Source organism: Caretta caretta, chromosome 2 (assembly GCF_965140235.1).
Source record: "Caretta caretta isolate rCarCar2 chromosome 2, rCarCar1.hap1, whole genome shotgun sequence".
Lineage (NCBI taxonomy): Eukaryota > Metazoa > Chordata > Testudines > Cheloniidae > Caretta > Caretta caretta.
Window position 1 is genome coordinate 92,889,202 of NC_134207.1, and position 17,180 is coordinate 92,906,381.

Here is a 17,180-nt window from a genome sequence, read left to right on the forward strand (position 1 = left end):
TGTTTAACAGTGTGATTAATTGCGATTCATTTTTTGAGTTTATTGCGTGAGTTAACTGCGATTAATCGACAGCCCTAATTTTAATTTTTCAGTTTGAAATTACTTCATTTTGAAATTCCCTTCAAATTTATGATTTAAAAATAATTAAAAAATAGAAATGAAAACCAAATATTTTGTTTTGGGTCAAATGAAACATTTGGTTTGGCCTGAAACAATTCTTTTCCTGAAAAATTTTCTGAAAAATTTCATTTGTAGTTTGACCTGAAACATTTTTATTTTTGTCAGAATTACCAACAAACCGAAATAGCTTTTATTCACACAGCTCTAGTTGTCACTCTCAGAAATGTGCCCACTCCCCCAAAAAGAAGTTTGTCTTGGAAGGATTTTAGAATGGGACAATTAGCCACAGAGATATGAAATACCCTTTTTTCTGGATTTCGTTCTTGTGGAGAACATCGGTACAGATGACTAATTGTGAGTAGTGGTGAGCAGAGGCGGCAGGTTTGTATAATTTTTGGTGGTGCCCAGAACAGGTCCAAGTCCCGCTCCCCCCACACTTGCCTAAGGCTCTGGGAGGGAGTTTGGGTGCAGGAGGAGGTTTGCGGTGCAGGTTCTGGAAGGAAGTTTGGGTGCAGGAGTGCGGGCTCTGGGATGGAGTTTGGATGCTGGGTGCAGGCTCTGGGCTGGGGAAGGGGATTGGGGTGTGGGGGTGGGTGGGCTCTGGGAGGGAGTTTGGGTGCAGGAGGGGGTTTGGGTGCAGGCTCTGGGAGGGAGTTCGGGTGCTGGGTGCAGGCTCTGGTATGGGATGGGGTTGAGGTGCATGAGGGGGTGCAGAAGGGGACTTGGGGTGCTGGATGCAGGAGGGGGTTCCTGGATACCGCTAAGGAGCTTGGGTGCTGGGTGTGAGCTCTGGGCTGGGACAGATGGTGCGGGAAAGGGAGCGGAGCTTAGGGCTGGGCCGGGGATGAAGATTTTGGGGTGCAACAGGCAGGCTGCCCTGGGGCTGGGGGCCAGAGAGCAGGACTCCCCCCAGCCCTCTCTTCGCCGGCAGCAGCGAGCTCCAGAGGAGGGGGAGGGCCTCCCTCTAGTCTGACACTCACACAAGCCCCCCCCCCGCCCCCCGCTGCTGCTCAGGAGGTCCAGCCAGGATAAGCCCTTCCCCACCCTTGGAGACGACTCGGAGTCGCCTGCTGGGAAGGGGGTGAGGCTGCCATGCACCTCCTCCCCTCCTCCCTCCATGGGCACAACAACTGCCTCAGCCTGCCCCCGGCACCGCTCCCTTGTAACTGGCAGTGGCTGGTGAGGGAGCGCAGGGCGGAACTGCAGGGGGCAGCTGCCTGGTGCCCAGGGCAGGCAGAGACACTCAGGGGAGGTGCACGGGGGCGGCAGGCAGGACCAGGAGATGCTCTGGGGGAGGTGCGCAGGGGTGCAGGCGGGGTCAGGGGAGAGACCCGCCCCCGAACATTGGTGGAGCCGGGCTCCCACAGGCCCATATAACTCGCCGCCCCGGTGGTGAGCTGGCTGTCACTACAGCACCTTCCCTCCATTCATGTCTTCTGATATAATAACATCGAATCCCAAGTTGGAGAATAACCTAGATATTGTTACTTGAATATACACACAGGTGAAACATGTTTTGATGTTGCAAGATCATTAAGGGTGGCATGAGCCAGAGAATTATCATGATATGGGCTTTTGAAAAGTAAATAAGGATCCTCCCACTCCTGAGTGAGGCCTTTGCCAGCACTTTGCCTTGAATTGTGTTGGTGTGTCAATTCTAGAGAAAGTTCAAGGGGTTCCTATTTGGAGCAGCTTCTAAGGGCCTGTTCCTGCTTCTGTTCTTGTAATTGTCGAAATTCCCGTTGGTCACAAGTGGAAAACAGGAGCGGGAGCAGGTAAAATCATTCCCAGAGGAACCTCATGAATCCACGCTCAAAAACACAATGAATCAAACCTCCTTGGGGGCAGTGACATGTTGTCTTCTATATTTGCCCTGTGCCTAACAAAGTGCGGCCTGATCCTGAGTAGAACCTACGGACACTACCACAGTGGAAACAATTATAGCGCAAAAGAAAGTTCCTGCTGTGCATCATAAAGAAACACATTGATTTAATTCAAAATTAATAAAGAATTCCTTGTGATCTAGATCTAAAATAACTGTCATTTCACTGTATTGTCATTTGTGGTACATTGCAATGAAAACACACACAGTGACATAACATGCCCCGTTTGATATTGCAATACAGTTTGTGCTTAGTCCCGTATTGCTGTTAATTCTTTAAGAAAACTGACATATTGAATAAAAATATGCATTTTTAAATTGCTGTGCACCGTGGAAAAAGAACTGGTGAACTGCTGGCTAAGGGAGGCAAAGGTTTTCACGTCACGCAACTCTGGTACCAACTGCTCAGGTTCAAATCTGGCACCAACTGCTAGTTGATTAGTGGCTTATGTGGAATAAGTTGATAGTCTGAGTGCTGATTCCAGCAGATTTTGTGCTGATTTGATTTAGACAACTAAATAACAGTCTTAGCACAGAGGTAAAAGACTCAGGGCAAAATCCAAATAGGCTGACCAGATGTCCCAATTTTATAGGGACAGTCCCGATATTTGGGGCTTTGTCTTATATAGGTGCCTATTACCCTCCCATCCCCTGTCCTGATTTTTCACACTGGCTGTCTGGTCACCCTAGATCCAAAGCCCACAGAAAGTAAGGAAAGACTCCCACTGATTCACAAGTCTTTAGATCACCAAAATGAACACAAGGACTAGAGGAGAGCCCTAGGTTAAGTTAGTTGATCCTTGCGGGGAAATATATAGTTCTCAATGACTTTTCTTGTTCTGTGGGTAGAGGCTGTAGGTCAGTCAGTTGGGCAAGCAATACATTTACTCAAAAAAATAAATAAGCTATGAAGCTTTACATCTATAGAGCTTTATTTTTGCTTTTCAGTGATGTGCAGCAAGTATTTGGAGATATCAGATAGAAAGCTATAAATATCTTTCTAACTACCGACTTGTCTGGCAGGCTGATAAATGTCTATTTGCTAAGGTTTAAAGTACATCTGACATAAACAAAAATTGTGCTGTCACTTGAGGTCTTTGTTGTGGTTTCATTCAAAATGTCATTTTTTCAAGACCTGTAGTAAAATCCTATAAATGCTGGCAGAACAATGGAACAGTTGGGTTTTATTTTTTCCATCACTGCATGTTTTGTTCAAATAACAGTAACAAAGAAAAATATAACTTACTTGGAGAGCTGAATATTTATTGGCCAAACAATCATATCACAATAGCCTAGGAATAATTTGAATAACCCTGTTGAGAGAAAAGGAGTACTTGTGGCACCTTAGAGACTAACAAATTTATTTGAGCATAAACTTTCGTGAGCTACAGCTCACTTCATTGGATCCGATGAAGTGAGCTGTAGCTCGTGAAAGCTTATGCTCAAATAAATTTGTTAGTCTCTAAGGTGCCACAAATACTCCTTTTCTTTTGAGTATATAGACTAACATGGCTGCTACTCTGAAACTGTTGAGAGAGAATGATTTGTCTTTCTTTTATCATAGAGTGAGTGGAGCAGTTGTAAGGGCTAGATTCTCTTCTTAGACAATTTTTTCATGCTTTCTTGCCATCTAATCCAGGGCAGAAGTTGGGCCTAACACTATAAATTGTGCCATATAGACACAACCAGATGTAGGGAGTGGTGCAGAAATGACACTGCTCTATGGAAAGCAACTGTACCTCAAAGGCACCATGCTTCCCAGGGCCCCATAGATGTTCTGGGGTGTGTGTCTGAAATTTGGGACACACCTTTTTGTGCAGCATACCTTTCCATATGCAGCCACACAGCTCTGCTGGCTAGTGCATCAGGGAGGAGAAAAGGGAGCCCTGGTTCTGCCTGCTTCTTCCCTTCTGCACGTTTCCAGAGAAAAGATTATGAGGTGCAACAGCCAGGCAGGGGATCTGATTCTGGGGAGGGGTTACATGGATGCGAGAAGCTGGTCAATTCTTATTTCCCCCAGTCCAGTTCTAGATTTCAAACACCAGTTCAAGAGTCATCAGATCTGCTGCCCAGTAGAAAAATAGACTTTTGCAAAATTCAGGCCTATTAGCAGGATTAGATTTCAAACATCCTCCAAAGTTTAAGGGTGTTTAAATCTGGAGTCTTGGTTCAGGTCCAGTTTCCAGGAAACATTTTTCTTCTAGAATAGGGTGTTTACCATTATTGCTATTTCTTGTTGGTTGTTTATACAGGACCGAAAGTGTACATGGCACTTTAGAGCGGCAGAGGCGGTAAGGTACCTGCCCAGATAAGTTTGCCGTCTTACTCAGATGGATACAATGCAGGAAATGTTTTACTTGGAGTACTTACGAGTTCTCGTTCTATTAGAAAATGACTGGGAGATTATGCGGATGTAAATGCTGCTTATTTTGCTGTTCTGAATAAGTTCATTAGTAGTATTAACTATTATTGTATAATAAATACCTCACACGCATTTTTGTGTCTTGAAGGAATCTAAGGGACAAGCCCCTGCCCTATGTGGATTTGCTAGTGGGAACAGCACTTAGCTGTAGAGAGGGGGAGTCAGTTCTCCTGCATGCTACAGGTAGATCTACAGGTCAGTATTTTAATGTTGGATAGGGGTGTGACTTTTTTAATAACATTTTTATACACTAGTAAAAGCCCTAGTGTAGACATAGTTATACCAGCAAAAGCTTTTGCTGGTATAGCTTAGTTCGGTCAGGGAACTGGTGAACTCTACTGATAGAATCACACTTTTGCCAGTATAAGCTGTATCCCACTAGAAGGGTTTGCCAGTATAGCTGTCCCTGTATGGCTACAACGGCAAACCTTGTCTAGCACAGACTAGACATTTTCTAGTGGAACGTTTTTCATCTTCACTAATGCTGGTTTGTTGAAATCAAAATGTCCTGGGTGACCATGCCAATTCTGACAAAATTCAGGAATAAGCCAGGCAGGTTTCCAGTGTATCCCTGCCTGCCAGGCTGATTTCAAAACCTGCCTTGTTTCCTTTTAGCTCACCTGCCTGGCTTCTCAGCAGCCTGACTGGAATGGGGAGCCTGGAAGCCTGCGAGCCCTGGTTTATGGCTCTTTGGCAGCCTTGTTTCCTTTTAGCTCACCTGCCTGGCTTCTCAGCAGCCTGACTGGAATGGGGAGCCTGGAAGCCTGCGAGCCCTGGTTTATGGCTCTTTAGAAGACTAGGCTCCCAGGTCTTTCAAGGTCCCCAGCTTCAGAGTAGTCTGGCAGGTCGGCTCCTAAGGCTCCCAGCTCCTCAGCAGCCCAGAAGCCCTGGGAGCTCCCTCTCCCAGATGCCTCAAGCGATGGGTTGTCAGGGCTCTGGGCAGCTTGGGAAGCCATAGAAAGGTTGAAATGAAATGTGTTGACTTCTGGGACCTGCTAAATTTAGACCTGCAGCCTGAGCCCTGTGAGCCTAAGTCAACTGATCCAGGCTCTGAGACTTGGTTTTTCTATGCAGCGTCAACATACCCTTAGTCACAAACCTGACCCACCAGTCTTCGTTTCACGCACAGGACAGAGTTCCTGCCTAGCCTAGGTCATCCTGTCCTGCCCTTGTGGGCTAGTTTCTGCTAGTGCCCATCTGGCACTCGTCCATTTGATCCCCCAGCTTGGAGGGGATCCTACAAGTAAAGGAAGGCTTAGTGTGTTCTTCTTTTATGTCTTTTTGCAGTTCTGTTTAAAGACAGTGTTGCTCTTTGTCTGTTGAAGATCAAGTGCCACTGACAGTGCATATAAGGCAAATGGTAGGTGTTAATAAAAATAAATAAATAAATAAAAGCTACCACAAAGTTCTGTTATTGTGCTCTCACCAATTTTAGATCGATGAATTCAGTGGAGACTTGTTTTCAATCAATACTAAAAATAATAGGGAAAGAAAAATAGAACAAGTGCATAAGTGTAAGAAAACAAGCCAAGCAAACATGCCAGTTATTTACCATTATATATATATCTAAAAAGTTTGGGAGTGAATTCTGGATCACAAACAGCTGCCAATAAAAAAATAAAAGTTGAAGTGCTCTACAAGCGTGAGCCACTAGGTGGTGGTAAAAACCAAGCCTTCAGTAATGAAATGTTTGGGAAGAGAAGTTGGAGGCAAAGAAGGGGGTAGAGGAGGAGTCAGATATTGAGCACTGAAGTCATTAACTCTCTGAGACTATATAAGGACAGTTGCAGGGTAAGTAGTTTATACCTGGGCAGCCTTGGCTCTATGAATTTGAACATTCTTTTTTCATTTAGCCCTTGAGGATGGACAGGCAGGAGAGCTGAAACTTGTGACAGCTAGAGGGAAAGAATACAGGATATGAGGAGAAATAGGATCTGAAGGAACAGTCCTGGTAAATAAGTACAACTGCTTCTTAATTGTATAGGAAATGTTACCTTTTAAAATGGAGAGTAGTTTATCTTAAAAACCTTTGAATTTTATTTGCACTGACTGACAGCAAGCTAAATATGTTCTGCTTATTAGGAATTTTATTGCTTATGACATTCTTCTCAAAATATTCTCATTAGTAGGAAAAAAAGCCTTGATTAAAATACCCATAATTTGAATAGAATACCTGTGGCTTTCCTGAGAGAAATTTGCTGTGATTTTAGTGGGCAAGTTAAAATATTTAAATCTTAATTACAAGAGAATAAAACAATGTGAAACCTGAAATATATAGATTTGTCTTTTTTAATGGTTTAAAACAGTATTATTAAGCTGAGCATGTTAGTCTGGAGCAGATAAGCTGTTTATATCACAAGTTATGCAAATTTAAGAAGTACAAAGGTCAGGAAAAATATTTAAATCTTTTGCTTAAAAGGCTCAGTCATTAATTCTTTCAGGAATTCAAATTTTATCTAAGTATGATCAGATGAGAGGATACAGTCTGATCTCAGTTATGAATAGTGCATTCATATGGGTTTTAAGGCTGCCAGGATTGAGACACCTGTCAGATACTATTTGTTGTTCTGTAGGAATTTAGCTGAAAATGTTCAGTGTACACCAGAATTTCCAGATAAAATGTGCTAGCTTCAGGGAAAGACAATCAACACTGGAGAACGAGCAGAAGTCTGAGGAGAAAGAAAAAAGAAGGGGAATAAATCTGTCTATTAGTTTGTGATTTGAATTTCCCTCTGGAAGAATAGCTGGAAAAGCTCTGTGAATCTATGACAGGTTAACTTAGAATAAATATAGAATATGGAGCAGTCGTGGGCTGGATATACTGAGTTAAATAGAAATATTTTATTCCATTTGATATTTGCTTTGTCAATTCCTTCCTGTTTTTGTCTTGTTGTTATATTTTTTTTGGCAGGGATTCTTGCCTTTCTGGAAAATGCATTTACCACCCTGCTTTACAAGTCCTTTGGAAAGAAGAGAGCATATTTGCCTCCAGAGATGAACTCATCCTATCAGCTACAAATTCCAGAACTTAACTTGAGTACTTTTGGCAGCAACTTTACGGTGCCTACTGTCAAGAACAAGTCGTCACCATGTGAGCAAGTGGTCATAGCAGTGGAGGTGTTTCTAATCCTGGGCATTATAAGCCTCCTTGAAAATATCTTGGTCATCTGTGCAATAGTTAAGAACAAGAACTTGCACTCACCTATGTATTTCTTTGTGTGCAGTTTAGCAGTAGCTGACATGCTGGTCAGTGTTTCTAACGCTTGGGAGACCATAACGATATATTTAATAAACAATAAGCATCTAATTATTGAAGATGCTTTTGTACAACATATAGATAATGTTTTTGATTCAATGATCTGCATATCTGTGGTGGCTTCCATGTGCAGTTTGCTGGCTATAGCAGTAGACAGGTATGTCACAATTTTCTACGCCCTGCGTTATCACAACATCATGACAGTGAAAAGATCAGGGCTCATCATTGCATGCATATGGACATTTTGCACTGGCTGTGGCATTATCTTCATTCTTTATTATGAATCAACTTACGTTATCATTTGTCTCATCACAATGTTTTTCACCATGCTATTCCTCATGGTCTCTCTGTACATACATATGTTCCTCCTGGCTCGTACTCATGTCAAGAGAATAGCTGCTTTGCCTGGATACAATTCTGTCCATCAAAGGACCAGCATGAAGGGGGCCATCACTCTGACCATGCTACTAGGCATCTTTATTGTTTGTTGGGCTCCATTTTTTCTCCACCTCATCCTGATGATTTCTTGCCCTCAGAACCTCTACTGTGTTTGCTTTATGTCTCACTTCAACATGTACCTCATCCTTATCATGTGTAACTCAGTGATTGATCCCTTGATCTACGCCTTTCGTAGCCAGGAAATGCGGAAGACCTTCAAAGAGATTATTTGTTGCTATAGCCTGAGAACGGCCTGTGGGTTGCCGAGCAAGTATTAGGAAAATGCATTTTTGAATGCGGAAACCAAGATGCAACATTACTATTTATCAGGAAAATCATGCATCAAAATTGTTAGCATCTTCTTTCCCCTATTTCTGCTGAAGGACTATAAAATGTCTTTCCACCTTATACTTGTAATGAGGATCATATTTTTATGGAAATTAGAAAGCTGTTTTTCTAGTTTTACGTTATTTGGTCTATTTTCCCCTCTATACACACCCATAACTCTAACTGGCATTAATAGGAGTTAGCATATGCATGTGAATCAAGAGAATAATAGAACACTTGGGGCCAGATTCAAGCCAGGTATCTTATAAAAGTAACAGTAATTTCATCCTTCCCCCCCTTTGATTTTTACGGGCAGGGTACATGAATATGTACATGTGGGTAGGATATCCCTATTTGCCTCACTGCCAAATGCAGTAAGCATTAACTAACACACAACCAATAGTTGGGTTTCTAGTTACATTTTCTTTGGGTACAACATAGAATCATAGAATCATAGAATATAAGGGTTGGAAGGGACCCCAGAAGGTCATCTAGTCCAACCCCCTGCTCGAAGCAGGACCAATTCCCAGTTAAATCATCCCAGCCAGGGCTTTGTCAAGCCTGACCTTAAAAACATGGCTCATTGTGGCTGTCCGGTGCGAGAATGGACAGGTTTCCGGTCAATTTCTCCATTGACATAAAACCAGAAGAATAACTGTGATTAGCATGAAGTGAAAAATATAATCTGTAAACTTCAGCATTCATATGCCTCAATCAACACAATTATGAACAAGAATTTATATATGTAGATACACACACACATTTTTGTATCCCAATCATGATTGTTGCATTCACAAAATACATACTGCACAAGAGGTCAATGTAATTGCAACATTTCCCAGTATTGAGCATAGTATTTTGTGGCACTTGTCTGTATTTGTTCCAGTGTTCCTATTACTGTATGTCTCGGCAAAGGTGTACCACATGCTGGTTTTAAGGCTGCAGTGGTTCATCTTAAAGGCAGCGCGGATATCATTTTTTCTGGGCCCTGAAATGAGTACAGCATCTTTGGCTTCAAGGTAGACAAAGGTAACCCATGTAACATTTTATGGAGGGGGTTTGGCCAATGAGCATGTCATACGCAGCAGGAAGATTGTCAGGTGTGGGTGGCTTTGGGGCACTTATTATTGAAGAAATTACAGCGTATATCTTTCACGATGGATATTACACAAAGCAGGGATGGTTGTCAAGGCATGGTGCGGGTAGGCTGTCAGCAAAAGATGGCTCCCAGGAACATGGGAGAATGTGCAACATGTTTATATAGGACTAAGCCAGCATCTGATATGCTTTTCTCTTTACCGAGAGGCTGCCGTTTTCATAAAATACATCAACCCTCTTATATTTTGTATGAGCAATTTGCATCCTGTTGTGTTCTCTCCAATATTGTCTTTTGTAACAGTTATGTAATGTGAAGAATATTGGATTTGGTCACGGAGGAAGAAAGTACAATCAATTAGCCACAAAATATTCTAATTTCTCTTCCAAGGAATGATACAGATGTCTACAGAATGTCCTCCCAAATGCTGGATTTTTGCATTTAGATATAAAATATATAAAAACTCATAGAGAAAACAGTTTCATACTGATTACACATCTGAAATGCAAGTTAGCTCACAAGAGTAAATTATTCCTTTCCAAAGTCAAGAGGTTACTCTTGTTAAATTGTCTCCAGTGAACCTGTTTCAAGGCCCATTAAAGCCAGAGGAAAGACTCCCATTATCCCAACTGGTTTTAGATTAGGTCCTTAGATCGTAGCATATTGTAGAAAAAAATCTCGGATGTTTTATTATAAATGTCAATTTTTTTCTCCAAACTCAGCACCTTATGCAGAGCTAACCTCAAAAACACAGAAATCCAGAGATCCACACTGTTAGGAGGACAGCTGAATATCTTCATGCCTACATTTTCAATGTGGAGGTTTGTGGTATTATGATAGGCTATTATCAGCCTTCCTGACTTGTACCTTTTTCTTGCTCTGCAGTGGAGATTGGATGGTAAAGCTTTGGACTTGTGTTTGGAAAGTAGACAAGTTTACAAAATGAGGGCCATATACTGCCCTTGATCTGCATTCTCAGCTCCCATTTACGTGAATGGGCATTTCACTCACAGTTGAGAGACCTGAGTACAGAATTTTAGTATACCAATTGTATTAGGAACCCACCAATACTTGAGGGGCCAGATTATTCCCTCAGTTACACCTGAGAATGGGATTTTACATTGGCAGAATTTTGCTTTAAGGTGAAGTTCACTCCAGTGCAGAGTTCACCACTTAAATCCCACTTTAAGTAGCATGGATAGCCACTCTGCACTGTGGTGAATTTCACTCTAGCTAGGGTGAAAATGAGACAGTACCCTTAATTTCCAGCAACATAATTAAAGGCACAACATGTCTTCAAATCACTATGTAAATAAACCATGAAATCCTCATTAGGTAATTCAGTTTGAAGATATATATGTGTATATGTATATGAGGTCATATTGTAAATAATTGTAAATCAGTAAATAGGAAACCAATACTGTAAAAGCTTTGGATATTTTCTTGAATTGTACATTACCTCATATTTTTTTTTTGCTCTGGAATTTTATTTGATGTAAAAAGATAAGTATCTGAGGTAATTATTAAAGTGGACGGTTGGGAAACCCATTTGTTGTTGAATATTCATTGTAATGTAGTCTCTAGAGTTTATTTGGAAAATTGTCGGTATTTTTGGGGTGTTACTTCAAGTGGTAAATTGCAAACAGAATTCCTGGGGAAGGGAATATTACAAGCCAGGATTTCATGTTTCAGTTTAAACTGGTATTTAGTGATGAAAGCCTTATAAAAGAAGTTACGGACTAACAAGAGATATTTAAATGTATTTATTTGCTCCTGCAGCTGACATCATCTTCTTTACCCATCATTGTCAGCTTTACATGGGGAAGGGGGAGCTCTGGCATGACACTGGTTGCATAGGGTGGAAACTGCTCCCATCCGTATGGAAAAATATGCCACAATAGTGGCCCTGATTCCCTGTTCTGTCACACCAGTTTCAGTGGAATCATGCCAGTGTAACTAGTATAACAGAGTGGCAAATTAGGCCCAGTGTTTATTGGTCATCGTGATTCACACTATTAAAACTAATGCTAAATAAATGAATACATAGATACCACCATACATACGCCTCATATTCAACAACTGAATGAAAACAAATGTACTATGTTTTTGTTTTTACTAGAATCTGATGAGGAAAAAAAGTGGGTATTCTGATTGTTTCTGGCAGTCGTCATTATTGAGTTTTAATTAAAAGTAGGAACCTTCATGCCAGTAGCCTCAAGAGAAAACCACAAGAAAATTAGCCACTGGGTTCTGCTCTTAGCAGCCCACCAATCCATGATACCACCCTTGCTCATGCTGTCATACAGTTGTGTTTCAACAGAGGGTCTGTCCACCAGGAAGGCACATGCATAATGACTCTGTAATAGAGCTGAATGTTAACCAAGAAAAACAGCCCTACCTTTGAAGGGCATATTTGATCACTAGTTCTTTGCCAATCCATTAAAAGGCCACTTCATTTTTGACCTGGTGGTGGTAAGATCTCAAAAAGTTATCCTCTGATGTTTAATTTATTTTTCCTCTAACCTTAAACACAACAGGTATGACCACTATTATTTGCTGTATTGAATGTTTCCCTTTTCCCCATGTCAAAAAACAAGAAAGAACAAGAAGGGAAAACTTGTTTTGTTCTGTGTGGACACCAGTAGTGTTCTATTATGAGTCATTACTATACATCTCATTTATTCTGCATTCATACCTATTGAAAGTAGATGCAACTTCCATAGGAGTCACAGGGGCAACTGATGTAAAGGGATAGTGTCAGTTACACATCCAGTCAAAGGCGGTCAGAAGGAACTAGGAGAGTGTTAGAAAACTGAGTCACAGAGCTGCACCATAACTCTGCCCAGCAAAGCTGAGTTTTGGAACCCTTGATCCATAGGGCTGCTGGAGGATGGTTCCCCCCCCGTATAACATAAAGCAGCCCCATGGCTGCTGTAAGTTCTGTTGGCTGCAGTGGACTCCAAGAGGCGTGTTGTTGTTGGCATTCCAGTAGTGTGTCTGGGCATTCCAGCCATGACCCCCATCATGCTCCCTGTGCTGTCTCTATGGTACTTGAAGATTTCCCTATGCCCTACACACCATGGTTGGTCTCATTGACTTGAAGGAGGTACCAACATGAGTAAGGCATGCACAGTTAGGCCCCAAGTCAGACATTGTCTGTCAGATACAGAAATCCGTCTATCTGCTCATTTAGCATTACCAAACTCTTCTCACTAATAGAGCTGAGTGAATAATTGATTTTTCAGTTCAGTGGCTGAAACAAAAAAGAATAAAATAAAAAAATCAGCTACTTTCAAACTGAAACTGATTTTTTTTCCTCTCACCAAAATGAAAAACTAAAAACCAATTCCCTTTGGGTCAAACGAAACTTTTGGTTCCACCTGAAACTAATTTTTTTTGTTTCATTTTATTATGTTTTCAGGTGTTCTTTACTCCTTACATTATTTTAAACAATTAACAAAATGAAAAGTCAAAACATTTTGTTTTGAAAAATGAAAAACAAACTTTTGACTGTATTTTTTCCCCCATTTTTTATTCAGCCAACACTATTAGCCAAATTCCACTCCAATTCACAAGTAGTTTTGGTTGCCCTGAAACTGCATTGTTCAGTGAATTTACTATTTGACTGAAAAATTTTGCCCATCTCTACCACCGGTGACAGTACAGGTACACCCTCAACTGGACTTTCATACCAAGTTTAAATTGATTCTGTAGTGACTCTCTGGAAGGGGAATGTCAGAGGGTGACGCTGGCCTTTTATGAGGGAAGAGGCCAGTGACTGGTCAGTTGACCTCCTTTTAGGCTTCAAAGAGGGCAGCTGGTCCCCAGAGGGGGTGGTCCCTAAATGGGAGACAAGAAGCAGCAGCAGAAACTTGCTCTGGGAGAAACCTGAAGAGAACAGAAAGCTCTGCATGTCCTCCCTGGAAAGAGGGAGAAATTTCCAGGAAGCCAGCAGAGGGAGAAGCATGCTGACCTTTCTGAGCCTGAGAAGGCTGGAGAGGGCTGAGAGCAGCGAGGGAGAGGGCTGATAGCTCTCTGAGCCAGAGTGCTGATGGAGGGCCAGAGAGGGCTAAAGGCTGGGCTGAGAGGTTGGAGCTGCAGAGAGCCTGAGCGTGGTGCGAGATGCTGGGGCTGTACATTGATGAACTATTGAGGGTTTTCTTTGTGATTCACAGGGAGCACAGGTGCCAACTTTTGTTGGTGCCGGTGGGTGCTCGCGCCCCCCCAGCCCTGCCCAGACTCTGTCCCCTCCCTGCCCCTATTGGACCCCCTCCCCAAATCCCCATTCCAGCCCTGCCTCTTCCCCGAGCGTGCCGTGTTCCTCCTCCCCCTTCCCTCCCAGTGCTTGCTGCGTGAAACAGCTGTTTTGCGGCGCAAGCACTAGGAGGGAGGGGGGAGAAGCAGGACGCGGCGGCACACTTAGGGGAGGAGGCGGAGGTGGAACAGAGGCAGAGGTGAGCTGAGGTGGGGGGGGGCAGGCCGGGGAGCTGCTGGTGGGTGCAGAGCTCCCCATGGGAGTCAGTGCCTATGACAGGGAGGGTTGCCAGGTTTGGTTGGACATATTCCTGGAGGTTTCATCACATGACATGATCTTTCATTAAAGATTAATCTTTAATTCCTGGCAACTCCAGGACAATCCTGGCTACCCTATACAGGATTGGTAGTAAAGGGCTTATTTGGACTATTTCTGGGAACCAATGAAGGGCAAATTGAGGCAAGCACATAGGTTGTGGACTGGTGTGGCTGCTGCAGGAGGGCACTCTAGGTGGGAGCTTGCCCTATAACAGGGAGGAAAACATGAAAAATTAGAACAAAACAATGGAAAATTTAGACTCTCAGGATTTGTAAAATGCTACAGCTTGCCTCCCTGAGAGCTTTCAGAGGTGCAAACTATAGCTGGTGAACCATTTAAGTCTGAATAATTGCATGAAGTTATCATGTTCTAGTGAATTTAAGGAGTAATTAATAAATGTGTAATAGAAATTTGATTTATAAACATGTTTAGATAATGGATGGATTTACAGGTATTCAGTGTTGCCCAAGTTCAGTCCTTAGGACCAGATTTCACAGTTAGATTCACATTGACACAGAAGCTTGATCTATGGGGAAGACTGGCCTTTAGGTGTTAAACCCATTGTGGCAGGAACAATGTCTTTTTTCTATGGCATATATTATAGAGTGCCCAGCACACTTATTGTACCCAGTAAATAATTAGTCTAGCCATGTCATTTTAAGTAAATCACTGGGACTATATTGAGAGTGAATTGAAAATGTGTGCCGTTTAATGAAAAGGGGTTTGTGAAGGAAGTTCACGTCAGGACTATCTCACCTGAGACAAGACTGGCATACAGACAGGCCGAGAACCAAAGACCCAGTGGACAACCTAATGAAGGAAATAGGAAATGCAATATTAGTCCCATCAAGCCTTCATACTGTGAACCTTTGGATGGGAAAGCAAGGAATAGGAAGAACACAGTGTTTATAGTCAATGACATGTTGCTGAAAATGTCAGTTTGAAAATAATGTTGATAACAAGGAACTGAATAGAATAACGAAAGGTGAAATAGTCAGACAGGAAAAGGAAAGGAAAGGAGAGAACCTGGAAATACAGATATTATAAAATGATAAAGGATAAATAAATAAATAATATTCAATTAAATGTTAAAGAATGAGACGTGTTAGTGCTGGAGGAAAATCAGATTTGAAGGGTGTACAGTACATAGAAAATCAAAGAGAATTTATATAATTCCTAAACAGTATTACTTATTGACTGATATCTTACCACAGCCCTGAGAAGAAAACCCTGAAATTGATATAGAATCAGACCCAGAACCACACCTTTAACTAGATAGGTATATTAATAGAGCAATATTCTATCTAAAAACCTTCCACTGATTTCGGTGGGTTTTGGATTAGGCCCTAATAGTATTTCCGTTATATACTGCATAACGCTATAGTGCCACAAATGATGGCAAAAGGTTTAGTAGAGATTATGTATCTAATTCCATATAATTTTGTCGTATTTAACTATGACTTAATTTCCCCCCAAAGTTACCCAATTGCTAATTGAGATCGAACCACAGCTAACATTTAAATTCAACCATATTTTAGTTTTGTGCCAAAAAAAAAATCTGAATTCAATTTTCTTTTTGAAAGTGTCACATTTCAGGGGCATGTACTCCCCTGTTTGTCCAGGGCACTCTTGTCAAGTGACAGGCCTGTCTCTACCTGCACTTCTCCGATAGTGGAACTAGTTAGGTTGGATCACCAGGCTACATCACTCCTCGTTCCCACAGTCCCATCATGCTAACAGGGTGAGTGATGCCTGAGACCCCTTTGCAGTCCCTCTTGAATGTACCACTCAGGTGACAGGTTCCGCTTCTTCACTGCTCTCCGGGTGGAACTCTGTGGTTCTACCAGTCTCACAACGGATCCCAGGGTAGCAGCCTACCTGTTTCCAACCATGTTAACACAACAGGCCCACCTGTATTTTGCACCTGTAAGAAATGTCCCTCTGGCAGCCCGTGACCAGGAATTGATTAAAGTGACTCAAAAACGGCTTCTTCAAAACAAACATATTGTTTATTCTCTCTCAAAGGTACATAACATTCAGAAAGAAGGGTTAAAACAACAGCAGTCGTTAGGCATTTGGTTTCACCTAAAATGTATCCTTTCCTGGCAAGTTTTGGTAGTTTCCACTTAACCCAGCTACCTCTGTCCCTGGGCAGGGAAAGACATAGAATATCAGGGTTGGAAGGGACCTCAGGAGATCATCGAGTCCAACCCCCTGCTCAAAGCAGGACCAATCCCCAATTTTTGCCCTAGATCCCTAAATGACCCCCTCAAGGATTGAACTCACAACCCTGGGTTTAGCAGGCCAATGCTCAAACCACTGAGCTATCCCTCCTCCTCACAGACAGTCCCCCGTGCAGCTTTCTCTTCTCTCTGTCTCTCCCCCTGAGCAGCAGCTGCCATTTCACACCCCCTTCCACTCTAGGCTTGAGGGTCTTTAATATTTAATGCTTTTTTGATTTTAGGCTCAGTCCTGGGAAAAATTAACCTGCTGGCCTGGTTGGAGCCAGGCAGGTGGACATTTCCCATTCAATAGCTTCCCCATTGTTTCCTCAAGAACCTGGGTATTCTCTCTGGCAATAGCTCATCTTTTCATTGTTTCATTTTCTGTTTGTTTACCTTACAGCCTTCTTTGATTTAACTCCAGGCAGGCACACAGGGTAATATCAAACAGGGAAACTGAGGTTGCACATGATAGTCATAAAAATAATACAGATAACAAAGTGCAAAAAATATATTTTGGCTTTCCTAAATCAGAAATGGCTGTACAGATTTTTTTCTTAAGTTTTCCCCCACACAAAACTTACCACTAGATAAAGGTCAAGAATGAGAAACTTCAGTACAAAAGGACTTAAAAAAGGATCTGAGCATCTAAAAGAGTAATTCAGACTGTATTCATACTGATTTGCAACCTGTATTCCTCCTGATGACATGCAACAACTTGTCCTGGTAGATCAGAAGAAGTTTGGATTTGCATTATTTCTTAAATTATAAGTAAACGCTAATCAATTAAGAATTATTTATAGTTATTAATAATGTCTCTCTTTCATGTTGGGTAAGTTGGACA

The 17,180-nt window shown here is 42.0% G+C and overlaps 1 protein-coding gene across 2 annotated transcripts; it reads left to right on the plus strand.

Annotated features, from left to right (window-relative positions):
• The first annotated feature begins 6,158 nt into the window (after positions 1 to 6,158).
• Positions 6,159 to 11,089, plus strand: MC5R (melanocortin 5 receptor). Of its 2 annotated transcripts, none has more exons than XM_048840173.2 (2): positions 6,159 to 6,215; positions 7,336 to 11,089. In XM_048840173.2, the coding sequence occupies exon 2, from the start codon at positions 7,419 to 7,421 to the stop codon at positions 8,394 to 8,396; it is 978 nt and encodes a 325-aa protein (XP_048696130.1). In that variant the 5' UTR covers positions 6,159 to 6,215; positions 7,336 to 7,418; the 3' UTR covers positions 8,397 to 11,089. The 2 variants fall into 2 exon arrangements, with proteins under 2 accessions (XP_048696130.1, XP_048696129.1); XM_048840172.2 differs by lacking the exon at positions 6,159 to 6,215 and adding an exon at positions 6,229 to 6,375.
• The last annotated feature ends 6,091 nt before the right edge of the window (positions 11,090 to 17,180 follow it).